The 13,074-nt window shown below is 35.7% G+C and overlaps 1 protein-coding gene across 1 annotated transcript in view; it reads left to right on the top strand.

Moving 5' to 3' along the window:
- Positions 1-11,323, top strand: part of GPC5 (glypican 5) — a 709,817-nt gene extending 698,494 nt beyond the window's left edge. The window contains exon 8 of the mRNA XM_055802351.1: positions 4,937-11,323. Coding sequence (XP_055658326.1) covers positions 4,937-5,094 — 158 coding nt within the window. The 3' untranslated portion in view covers positions 5,095-11,323. The remainder of the gene's footprint in view (positions 1-4,936) is intronic.
- Positions 11,324-13,074: the final 1,751 nt, after the last annotated feature.

Below are 13,074 nucleotides of genomic sequence, written 5' to 3'. Positions count from 1 at the left end.
GTAAAGAAATCTATATATTATTTAAAGTAGGAAATCCAAGTTTTCACAGCAACTACCTATAAACTGAAGCCTGTCTAAGGTATTTAAACATAGCTGTGTGATCTACTTAGTATAACTATGTTTTGAAACGTTTTCATGATATTATGAAGTTAGGAGTAAAACCTGGCAAAAAATACAGTAAAAGAAAGGGAAGAGATATCCATTAGAAGCTCTAAAAGTTCCACATGGCAAAAGGTTGACCAATCAAAACAAAAAGTTTTAGTAACTAATATGTCATTTTAATTTATGGAATGGCAATGCAAAGTAAAAATTAATTTTTTTCCTCCTCTTCTTTTTTGTTAAAATCTATTAATGAATATTTTTAAGTTTTAAGTGAACAAAATCATTTTGGAGACCTCATTATTTTGAACTGCAGGAATCAAACTAGTATTATGTCTTCCTTCATACTACAATAGTATGTTTCTATTAGTCAGCACTGGTGTTTACTTAGGGATTGTCCTAGCTCTTGCTAGCTGCAAATTCCTGAACCCTTTGCTCTGATATCACTGTGCCCTCATTCCTCTCAATCATTTTGCTATTCTTCTTTTTGCCTTTGCCTACAAGTTCTTCAGTTTACTTTATCAGTTGCATCCAAAATTATCTTCTACCTCCCCAGATTATTGCTCCTTACTGACACCTATAAATTAATGACCAACATGCCTACATGTCATCCTTTTCCAGGTATCTCGTTACTGTAAATTACATATCCAACTTCATATTTAAAGATTCATCTACAGAACATCAGGGTTTTGGTCTATTTATCTGACCTTTATACATGTCTTTAAGCTCTCATAAAGCTTCTTCATGATCTTTCTTATGAATTTTGGGACAGAACTTAACTAGTTATCAGTCTTTTCATTATAGCCCATGTGCTACAAGATCCTGAAATTTAGCTTACATATAGTAATTGAAATAATTATTTACCCTTCTAAGAAGAATTTTGCATACAACTTCACAGGAACGTTGCCTTGTAAAAACACATTCTACATTTTTTTTCCTATCTGAAAAACTGACCCATCCTTACTCAAGTTCATTCTCCTGTTTGAGGCTCATAGAAAATGCTTGTGCCATAGAAGTTGTATTTTGGATCTTCCAGACCTTCATTAGAATGATGCACAGATTCTTCCTCGTCTCTAAATCTTTGACAGAGTTTGTATCCAACAGGATTCCCACAGCAGCTCATTTGGCAGCTTCATTTTCCCTTGAAGACCAATGTCAGTTCTGATATGTTACCCAGCAGATACAAGATAAGACAGCAAGGTATTTGAGGTTAGACTACAGTCACACAAACACTTTTTGTTTTGGTTTTGTTTCAAACTAGGCCATTGTTAGAGGATGTTTAATTTCAAACTTTTAAAATGCTCAAAGTCCCAGCACGCCCCTTGGTAGGCAAGCACCTACTGCTCACAAGTCATAGCCCATTTCTGTAATGTTTTGACAGTCTCAGTAGAAAAGCTGCATATCAAATGAAAATCTTCCATGACTCCAGGTTTGACTTTTCAAATCAAGGTTAACAGCTCTTGCTGAATATTGGAAGGAAATTGTATTGTTGCTATAGCTGTTCTGGAGAACATAACAGGTCAGCTCTCAAGGCTACCAGTACTGTTAACCGCTCACATATTTAAAGCTTTAAATATATTTAGAAGATGTTAAAAACCTTTAGAAATACTCTGTAGCTAGCTGTTATACTATAATGAGATGCTGTAATATTTATCACAATGTTTGGTGAAATTCTTTTACTGATAATTTTTTTCTAAACCAGAGCAAGACAATACTTTAAATTGCAGCCACTAACTGAGTTTCACAGCTGACACTGGGGACAGTTATGCGATACTTGACAGCTTTGTGTTATAGTGGGTCATGCAAATGTTATATTTGGATTTTAATTCCCAAGCAATTTATCTCCCGCTTTGTTGCAATTCTAGCTTTTCTTCAGAAAAAAAACCCCTCTGAATCTCAGCTGAAACCTCTGAATTTTACCATTTCTTAGTCAAAATATTAGCTGTTGTATGATTTTGATAATAAACCAGACATTTATCAGAGATGGTTTGAAATATCAGGGAATATTAAATGCCTTTTCTATAACATAATTTCAGCTTCTAGCATATGAGTTAACTAAAGGCAAAGAAGTTTGCTTTTGATATTTGTTTGTTTTGCTACAAATGTTTGGACAGCTCTCACTTCAATTTTGCTGTGAACTATGGAAGTTAAATTAATTTATAGGACAGGATCACTTCCATTACTGATTATGATATATGAAAGGTGACATATATGTTTAAATCCTAGTGCATAATGGACAAGAGAACCTTCTTTTTTAAATAGAAAGTATAGCCTAGGTGTAGGAATTAAATTTATAGTTATACTTATTAGAAGTAGCTAAAAAAAAAAAAATTAACAAAGGACATAGCATTCTGGGGGGAAAACCACACTTCTGTTAAAATAGGCTATTTTTTATAAGTGTTTTTCTGTTCAGTGATTTTTTCACAGGATCATGTCTAAATATATTTTTTTAACTTCTCATTTCAATAAAGTCAAAGTTGTGGCATAGACCTATGGGGCTGAATAGGTGAAAGGTTTGCTGTGTGTTTACATGGCAATTCTAGCAGCATATTTATTTAACACCAGTGATTATAGTAAATACTTCATGGCATTTTGATTGATCAAAGGAAAATATATTGGTAGGTTTCAACATTTAAAAAAAAAATTCTTCTTATTGGGACTTCCAAAGTCTACAGTTTTTATTTGAGGCTGGAAAGAAAAGAAAGAAAGACAAAGATACATTTACTATAAAATTAAACCTATTTTTTCCTGTTTTTCATAATATTGTCAATGAAATTTTCCTTAGAAATTAAACCTGACTGTCCAGTCAGAAATTAACATTTAGTCACATTGCCTTTAGATTAGATCACATACTCTAACTGAACCTAATTATTTCTCTAACTGCAAGATCTAGGAATATTTTCCTTTTATGATAATTATCTTTTATAATAAGTGATATTCTGGATGTTTAAGATAAGGCCGTATCTTTCCTGCTGTGGTACTGTAAGCACACTGGGAAAAATCTGCTTTGTTATACCTAATGCATTTGGTGAACTGCTTTGTTGTATAGGTGAGAATTGGATTTTTCACTATCTGTTGAAATTAGCCTTTTTAAATATAGGAAAACCTCACTAATGCTCTCGGGAAAAGACCCAACCCATGTTTTTGTCGTTGTTCTATTTACAAAACTTCCCTGAAAAAAACACCTTGATAACCCCCTGTCATGATCCACCAAGCATCCATTCAGTGAAGTATTGAGTGACTGATCTTTTTCTAGACAGGTTACTCAACGTGTATGATGAGGAGAAGTTGTATTCCCTTCTCAACATCTGATGTTAGTCTTCCACCTTGTATGTCCACTTACATTGTATTCATCGAGCTAATTTTTTACAAATTCCGGGCAAGAGCACTGGATCGATAAACCCACACAAAATAGCAATATATTTTGCTGTGTAAGTACAGCAGCAAAGAAGACAAATTATTTCTAGCAGGTTTTTCAGACAACATGATTGACTTTAGCTGACTCTTAATGCATTTTTTCAAAGCTACAGGAAGGAGATTTGAGTACATACAGCAAGTCCACAAAGAACAGCTTTCAAGCGGCTTTTAAAGAAAAGAGTATTTTTAACACAAGCACCAAGAAAGTTTTTCCTTTAAAAATGAGAATTCTCTGTATCTTCTGTTAAACCAGCTTAACAAAGAGGATAACACCATGACTAAAATATTTATAGTTCATCACAGTCCCTTTGAACAATAATTAATTAAAAAAAAGAATCACTAGTTTATTCATCTTTACCTAGTGATACAGAAAGGAAAGAAGTACCTAAACAATGAATAATAATGCAGAAACTCAGACTGTAAAATCAATGTCAGCTCAGTAGAGCTGAGCTTCTTTCTAATGCTGCTGTTCCAACAGTAGAGTTTACCTTCTGAATTATATATGTATTGACCTAATTACATAAATATTGACTTTGCTTTCTATGAAGCCTTTTTCAGTCTCAGTGTAATTACAATGTCAATATTTGTTGCATGTAATAACACTGAATTTAGACTTGTTAATTTTGATTGATAGTGGCATGCCACAAGTTATTATATGGGATAAGACAGTTAGTCTAGAAGTATGCATAGCAAATACAAGCAGCTGACAATGCTACCAAATCTGAATGTGTCTCCAAGACTTTCTGTTTCCAATTGTTTAGCCAGACAGAGGAAATATGATGGGTGATTACATCCTTGTTCCATACAAAACACTGTTTTGAGATGGAGAGGTATTTATCCTGGTCCAAAAAAGTACAACTATTCAGCTGGGAACCCAGTAAAAGAGTTCCTGTTTAAAGTTAGCTTTACAATTTTGCCTTATAATGTCATAAAGTCTGTTTAAACTGTGCCAAAATGGAGGTTTTATATAGCAGCAAGTACACTTTGCTGCATGCCTTCCACCAGGTATATGTTGTATTGGAACAATATTGGGACCCAGACGCAAGCAGTTTCACATTAAATTATTTCCCTTTTCCTTCAAATCCAAAAAAGATGTGAGCAATGGGCTTTTGATACTATGGGGACTTGCAAAACTGTTCACCTCGGTCTGCAAATGTTTGTTGTGATATATTTCTACAAGAACAACTTTGTTCAGAGCTGGTAGACCTCTGAACTACTTTCAATGATGAATAGTCTTATATTATAATGTATGTTTCTAGATGTAATTATAAAGGACTTTGAATTTGGCAGTAACATGAGAATCAGAAACAAAACTGTGACAGTCTGTGTGCTGAGGGTATTTAAATTTGTTCTAGCTATAACATGTTGCCAGTAGTGACAAGGCATGCATCATACTATATTTTCTTATTTGTCTCAGCAGGGATGCCAGACAAGACGAACCTCAGTGACGTAAAGCATATCCGTCAAACCAATGATGGCAGCACTTCAGACACAACTGGAGCAGGATGTACAACAAAGACTGATTATATGACATTTGTGCTGATTAGTCTGGTAACACTATTTCTCAGTCTTTGGTAACTGTTTATCTCTGGCTTGATATATGTGTCTCATTGTCATCTGTTCATCCCCACTCACAAGCCTGGAATAAGGGATCTGGTGGATATAGCAATATTTATGATAGCTTGTATAATATCAGCCTTTCTGATCTTAGGCCTGAATATTAACGAAGGGTTTTGTGTAATATTTTTCCTGTGGTGTTTTTTAACACCTGTAGGGTCACACAAAATCATGAAAATCGGTTTTATTTTTATAACATTTTATGTTAAAAATAAGTTGAATATTATAATCTTTATCTTAAAAACAATTTGTGAAAAAGAGATCACAGAATTGCCAATCATAGAAAGGACCTCTGGAGATCATCTAGACCAACCGTGTGCTCAGAGCACACTCAGCTAGGTCAAGCTGACCAAGGCCAGGCCTGGCTGGTATTTGAATGTCTCCAAGCATGGAGTCTCTACAGTTTCTCTGGGCAACTTGTTCTAGTGCTTGAACACTCATAGCAAAAAAGCTTTTTCTTATATTCAAAATCTATTGTATTTCAGTTTGTGCCCATTGCCTCTTGTCCTGTCATTGGGCACCACTGGGAAGAGTTTGACTCCATCTTCTTTATGCCCTTTACCATGTATTTATACACTTTTATAAGATCTCCCCTGCATCTTCTCTGCTCCAGGACAAACAACCCCACCTGTCTCAGCCTCTCCTCATATAAGACTTGTTCCCATCCCTTAAAAGTCTGCATGACCCTTTGCAGGACTCTACCCAGTATGTCCATGACTCTCTTGTCCTTGGAAGCCCAGAGCTAGATGCAGCACTGTAGATATGGTCTCATCAGTGCTGAGCAGAGGGGGATGATCCCCTCCTTTGACTTGCTGCAATACTTTTCCTGATTCAGCCCAGGAGGATATTGGTTGTCTTTGCTGCCAGGACACATTGTTGGTACACGTTCAACTTGTTTTCCATCAGGACCCCCAGGTCCTTCTCTGCAAAGCTGCTTTCCAGCCAGTATGCATCAGCTGGGGTTATTCTTCCCTAGATGGAGGACCTGGCATTTCCCTTTCTTGGACTTCATGAGGTTCCTATCAAGCCATTTCATTCAGGGTCGCTCTGAATGTGAGAACAACTCTATCATGTATCAGCCACTCCTCTCATTTTTGTATCCTCTGCAAGAACTTGCTTAGAGTGCACTCTGTTGCACCATCCAGGACATCAATGAAGAACTACAACAGTATTGACCCTTGGAGTAAAGCAGGAGTAACTGGTCTCCTTGTGGACTTTGTGTTGCTATTTACAACCCCACACGTACCAACTGATGAAACGGTTGCTCAGCACTTTATGAGTTTTGTATTTAAAGTTCTGCCTTCTGGGACATGATTCCTGTAAAACAGAAAATGTTGAATTTGCGCTTCTGTCTTTCTCCAAAAAAGAAAAAAATACACAGTGTAAACTCAGCTAATTTTAGTAGGAATTACTTTTCATAGTTCAGAAAACCTACATATTAGATAGTATGATGTTAATGCAGATATGTATATAACTTCATTTTATCTAGAAATAATAGCAAGGTTAGGATTCAATGTTGGATTAAGGTATCTTAATCTATATGTCTACATACAGATATTTACGTATGTGGTATTATATACGTACTCTATATCTCTAAACTGTCAGTGGAAATACAGTGTAGCATTCAACTGCTAAAATACCAGCAACAAGTGCCAGTTAAGATGCTGTAAAAAAATCCACCTGGTGTCTAGTTACTGCTCTGAAGGGCCTCAGCTCTTTCTGTGGGCAATTGACCAGAGGCCTTTGTCACACAGTCAATAAAACCCAGTGCATTATTCAGCTCATATGAAGTCAAACTCCTGAGAAAGCAACTTGGTTGCTCGAAAGTAGGTGTCTGGTGCCACCTAAGATTTCTTGGAGTATGCAAGACATCCTCATGGGACAAGCATATATGAAGCATGACTTATGGGAAGTTCCAGAGGCTTCCTTAAATGGGAACTGTCTGGAGTGGCAGCTGGTATCTAACTGGGATATCCTTGTATATCTCACATACACCTAGTCATGGATAGGTGGGCCCATGAATCGTATGCCAAGTCCCCAAGTTGAAGCAGTGACACATGAATGCCAATGTGAATCGCAACATGAATCCCAGCTCTTATGCTTTGTAAGCTGAAGCAAGCTAAAGTGTTCCACAGTACTAATGGTACATTATATATTACGTTTATAATATTTTATCATCCTGCTATCACTAATTCCCATATTTTTTTAACCAGAAAGTATTTCAGACTATTTTGTAGTGATTTCTCTTTTACAACCCTATACAAGAGAAAAAAATAAATAGTACAGTATTGTATGCACTCATATTATACATCAAACTCTTCCCAGACTGTAAAAAAGGTAATTTTATATGAGGCTAATATAAAGAAACATGTAACTGTTTTTATTCCCAAATGCATGCATTAGTCATTAACACACACAGTATAACATACAGGTAAAGAGATACAATATTTAGAAAAGCAAGTGAACGTTCCTAAGAGCAATTTCACGGGCAGATAAACACCATGAATAAGCATGTGTGCCAGTGTGTACATTTTACTTGACCCCTTTTTTCTTTTTCAGGTTTTGTAAACCAGTCTTTCAAATTCACTTGTCATCTCGTCTCAGCATACGCTGGAATTACCACATCAGTAATCCAGGGAAAGATAGTCTGATTTCATTCTTTTCCTTTTTCATGCTAGTTGAAACCAATAATTAATCTAGTCCAGCAGTATTTTTTTTAATGACCAGTATCAGTCACTTAAAGGAAAATACAAAAAAAAAAAAAAAAAAAAAAAGCTTTGAACAGGAGATACATAAATGGAGAAAAAATTCTATCGATACTTATTACTTAGAAATTTATTTCTATCTTGAAGCACTTTGTTTCCACTCCTCACGTTCATGTGTTGTTCAAGACCTTACTGATGGTGCCAGGTAGTCAAAGAGGTAACAGTTTTTTCTATAGCACTTTGGAAACACAAGCCAAATTTTCAAATAATGACAGTAATTAGGTCTTAAGGCCACTTCACATATATGTTAATTACTAGCCTGTGTTATTACTCAGTTTTTTTCATGGCCTGTTCCATTCATCTTCTACACTGCACCTGCATTAGGAAAACAATTTCGAAGATTCCTTCTGGAGTGGAAAATTAGGTGTCTCTTTCCCAGACACATATGAACAAACTAGCAACAACATGAATATAATAGTGGCAGGTTTGGAGATCCCTCACTGTCCCCTTGGCCATGAGACCTCATTCACCCTCCTGTCCCATCTCTCTCTAGGCACCACCACACACTTCATATCATTGCTTAGATGCATGCATCTGCCAGGCTGCATCACAGTTCTTTCATCACATCTACCACACTATAAAGAAATCTTGTTTCTTAAAAAAAATAATTTAAAAAATCATTAAAATGGATCAAAGAAAAGGGAAGGAAGGCGAGGATGTTTGGCAATCTGTGTCAAGGTTACCTTGCAAGGGAAGGAGCCTTGCAAGAAACTCTGGGAACACGGCAGGGTGTTGAAGTGTACTCCAAATTTGGCAACTGAGGGAAAAAAAGCCTGACATTTTGCCTGTGTTATTTTGCTTTCTTTTAAATAAAATATTGATGTGTTAAAGCTGATAAAGTTTAAAGTAGGAATGCTTTACTTGACGTGTACCATTTTTTCAGAAAGCCACTCATTCAAATACTGTTTATACTAAAATTGCAATGGATATCACTATTGAAGTTGTGTAACTGGTCTCAGTACAATTAAAAAAACCCTTCAGCTGTCAGGTGAGAGAGCTTTGTAGGGAATAATTTCTTAGAGCACAGTGTCACTACTTGTAAAACAATATTTCAGAAAAAAAAAATCTAAAAAATACTACATTTCCAAAATCCGTAATATTTTTACCTGGTGAGATCAAGCTATTCTTCTTGAACGTCTGCTTTTTATTTTCTTCAGATGTACCTGTATGATTAAATGCACCTGTACCTCCTGGGAGAAAAGTACTAAAGTACTTTTTCTGATAACTACTGTCCTAGCACTTTAAATAAAAGTTTCAGTTTTCCTCAGTGTAGCTGGTGAAAGACAACAAAAATTATTTATTTCCTTCAGGAGCAAATATTGTTATTTTCATTGCTAATAAAAAGATGAAGCCTAACTATAGCCATGTAACAGGCTATCTTTGTCTTTTTCTCTTTCTGTAGGTAGATAGATACACACATACATCATTTATTTCTTTATACCTGTATTTTTTTATGTTTATTAAAATAATATTCTTGTTGAGATTATAACAGGGTTTAGATTAATCTATTAAAAATTTCAGATTAAACTGAGTATTTCCATAGCATCTTCTCAGAGGCATGCATTAAAATGGTTGAAGTTATCTCTGATTAGGGTTTATTTTAAGTTTAATTCTACTCTGAAATAATTGTGTAAACATGAATCTTATTCAGCAAACGGTGCTTTTTTCCATGTGCTCTGAGTCACAACCGATTATAATAGAAATAATAATTTTTTAAAAAGACTGAAAAGCTAATGTAGCTCTAGTAAAACTCTTGCAAATCTCAGAAAGTTATAAATAAAGTTCTAATTCCTAATTCTTTCTTCCTGGTGATGCATGAACAAAATAGCTGGGTTGACAGATTTTGCCAAACAAAATTTACGTCTGGCAGTTGAAAACTGTATTTTTTACTTTATTTTGGAACTTGTAAATGTGAAATGCAATAGACAATATACCTGGTACCCCACGAAGCTCTTTTACCAGCTCACATTGAAGAGGAATAACATGCTGAGCTTCTGTGGTTGGGAGGACTTGGTCGATGCATCTCATCACCCCTTACAGAGCAGAGAACTGTGCTAAGATCACCTGCTGTGCATGCCTAATGTAGGTGTCTCAACTAAGTGTCTCCAGGTTTGTCAGGCAGTCTAAATTAATTGTTAGTCTCTTGAACTTAAGTCACATGGAGGTTTTTCTCAGTGGCAATTTCTGATTTTCTTGCTTCTCTTCAACATCACACTCTCTTAAACAAGAGTTTACAGGACCATGCAGTGAAACTGGTCGGGGTGTTTCTGACCCAAAGGATCTCCTTGATCCAGTTCACCTCGCACCTCCAGATAACAGCACTGGTACAACAGATGAGGTGGCCATAGCTCTCATGGCAGTTTAGTCACACATTTATAGCAAGTGGACACAATGCTAGGTACAACAAAACATTTAACAACATAAGCACATAATGCAAAAAAAAAATAAAAATAAAATCATAGTTACACCTTGTGCAGGGATGCATACTTCAGTATCTGAAGCAGGATATGACCATTAAAAAAATAATAGCAAAGTATGATTTTTTTCATACATATACCACACATGAAAGACTGTGACAGATCTCTGTTGACAACGGGCAAAAACATACTGCCCAAGACATACATCAGTATACCTTACCCTGACCCATTTCCCTTTCTTTGTTCCCTATAGCTGTGCCTGTAGGGGATTGGGGTTTTTTATAGTAGGAGAATGTGCTTTCCTGTTTCTTGTGTTTAATTTATTGATAAATATAGCTAACACCTTTGTGCTGGCTGTTAAAAATATTTTTCATGTCTGTTCACATTCCTACTTTTTGGCAGACAGGAATGTTTGTGAAATCCTTAACTTTCACCCTTTTTATTTTTAAAAAGAACAGAGGTTTGTCAAGTAAAACAAAATAGGGGATACCAGGCCTTCAAAAAGTAAAAAGCAACATGATCCTGAAGAATAAATGTCATGTATTCTTTACTATGCTAACAAAAATATTGCATTTATAATTTCAGAGCATTGATAGGTCTGGAAATTAGTGCATGGGCCAGGTTCTTCTTTTAGAAATTTGTGATACTACTGAATTCCATAGATATAACTGCAAACATAGCTTAGCTTTTTATTATCTACATGCAAAACCGAACTGATATATTTAATACAATAAGATTGTTTTCAAAAAGGCATCAGAACATTACAGGTAATAGCACTTTGTATTTCTCTGCTCTATACTGGTTATGTGTATACAATGATAAATAAAAAATAATTTAGCAAATAAAAATGTATATTGTGAACAATTATCTATATGACTCTAAGGGAAAAATATCATGTATTTTCCTATGAAATGTGTGACTTGATGATAAAATTTTTACCGTTTTAGTAATCTAAACAGCAAGGATAAGACAAAACTACTTGTGCTTAAATATGTAAGTAGACTTGCACTAATACTTGATTAAAACAAGTATTTTGAAATACTGTCTTAATTTCTTTGGCTTCAGTCTTTTGCCCTGAAAATGCTGTTTGTAATACTTCAGAAAACTAAGACTGAGGAGAGCTGTTGACAATGGAATTTCTATGAGAAATGTTGAGGTAAAACTCTTGACAGGCAAAAAGGTTTCTAAACTGTATCATGTTAGTTAGTGTCCTATGAACAAAAACAGACAAAATATCAGCTTTATGGAAGACTGTAAGTATCTATGCAATTTCAAATCCTAGGAAACACCACAAACCTGCTTATTAAAATAAACAACATATAGTAAAATTCCTTTAGACCTATCTGGTTTTTTAGGTAAAGGGGAAAAGTAGTCTAAACTCATGCATCTAGAACTTATACTCTCACTAAATGATCCTTTTCTGCACTCTGGACTAGTCCAGTTGCTGAAGCATAGGGGGCTAGTTTTACACTTAAAGTTTTGTTTATGGACAGAAAGGAAAAGCACCATATGTATAAAGCCAAGAATTTACTGTTAGTATAGTGAAAATCTTAACAAGCAAATTTAAGAATTATTATTAGTCTAGATCTAATTATTACAAAAAAGGAAAGAAAGCATAGTTACCTGGTTAGAATATTTCTCCACAGAATAACTCTCAATAAGACTACTAATACAAACAAATTGTAAGACATGAGCTAGATAGTTTCTATCTCTTTTTTCATAGTTTTATGCTTGGTTTTCCATTGCGTGTCTGAGCCTTAAAACTGATACTTTCAGACTACAGAAAGGGGATTATGTTGGGTCATCAACATCTGGGGTCCTTCAAAGGGAGGAATATGGTGTCAATGGTTTATTCTTCCTCACCTCAGGATTGACTTTATGCAATTTTTATACATTTGCTAACACACTTTTATACCATTGTTCTTCCTTTATCTGTTGCTCCAGATTACATCTGCATTTACTATATTTGGTGTTATTTACGTATGTTACATACTACCTCTTGGTTCTCTTTGTTAGCCTTTAAACCAGCTTTTGTCCTGCTCCAGGTCTGCATTTCTTTAACTGACCATGGATCTGTTGTTCATAGCCATGGAGTCCCCAGTAGCAACCCTGTGCCCTGTTCTTTACCATCCTATACCTGTGCTCCTCTACACCACATCCTGTGCCTGCATTTCTCAAGACCACTGCTATTACACTAAGCCTGTATTTCTCTACATTACACTGTTGTGTTAAAATCATAAGTGCCGCATTCTACATAGAATAACTGCTTGTTACTGCTAACTGTATAAAATGACGGTTGTCTAATGCAAAGATACATAAAAGTTAAGCAAAAAAAGACCCAAACAACCCCAGGCCAGTTAGTAAAAAACATGTTTGCACAGCAAAACAAAGCTTCAGTCAAGTAAAGAAAAATACAGATGGCAAATCTGACAAGAGTCAGTCCAGAGGACTTGAAAGAGTACAAATCTGATGGTCAGTTGCTAGCCATGGCAATGCCATGTTACAAGGCTACGCAGTTACACCAGATCTGTCTGAGACACCTGCTCCTTTCTGTCACTGCAGAGAGTCAGTGGCCTTCTCAGCCATGTCCTGGGTTGTTTCTGCCAGCCCCTCACAGGTGCCTTCAGCCATCTCAAAACCAGCCTCTATATGGCCAGCTGAACTGAGCCCTCAGGATCAACGGAGTACCTTGAAAGAGTGACTTCTCTCATCCCGAGAAAGGTGTTCCGGGTCACATAGGTCTCTTCTGGTGATGAAGA

The sequence above is a fragment of the Falco peregrinus genome, chromosome 4 (assembly GCF_023634155.1).
Source record: "Falco peregrinus isolate bFalPer1 chromosome 4, bFalPer1.pri, whole genome shotgun sequence".
NCBI lineage: Eukaryota > Metazoa > Chordata > Aves > Falconiformes > Falconidae > Falco > Falco peregrinus.
Note: the sequence above shows the minus strand (reverse complement) of the source record. Positions and strands in the feature narration are given on the sequence as shown.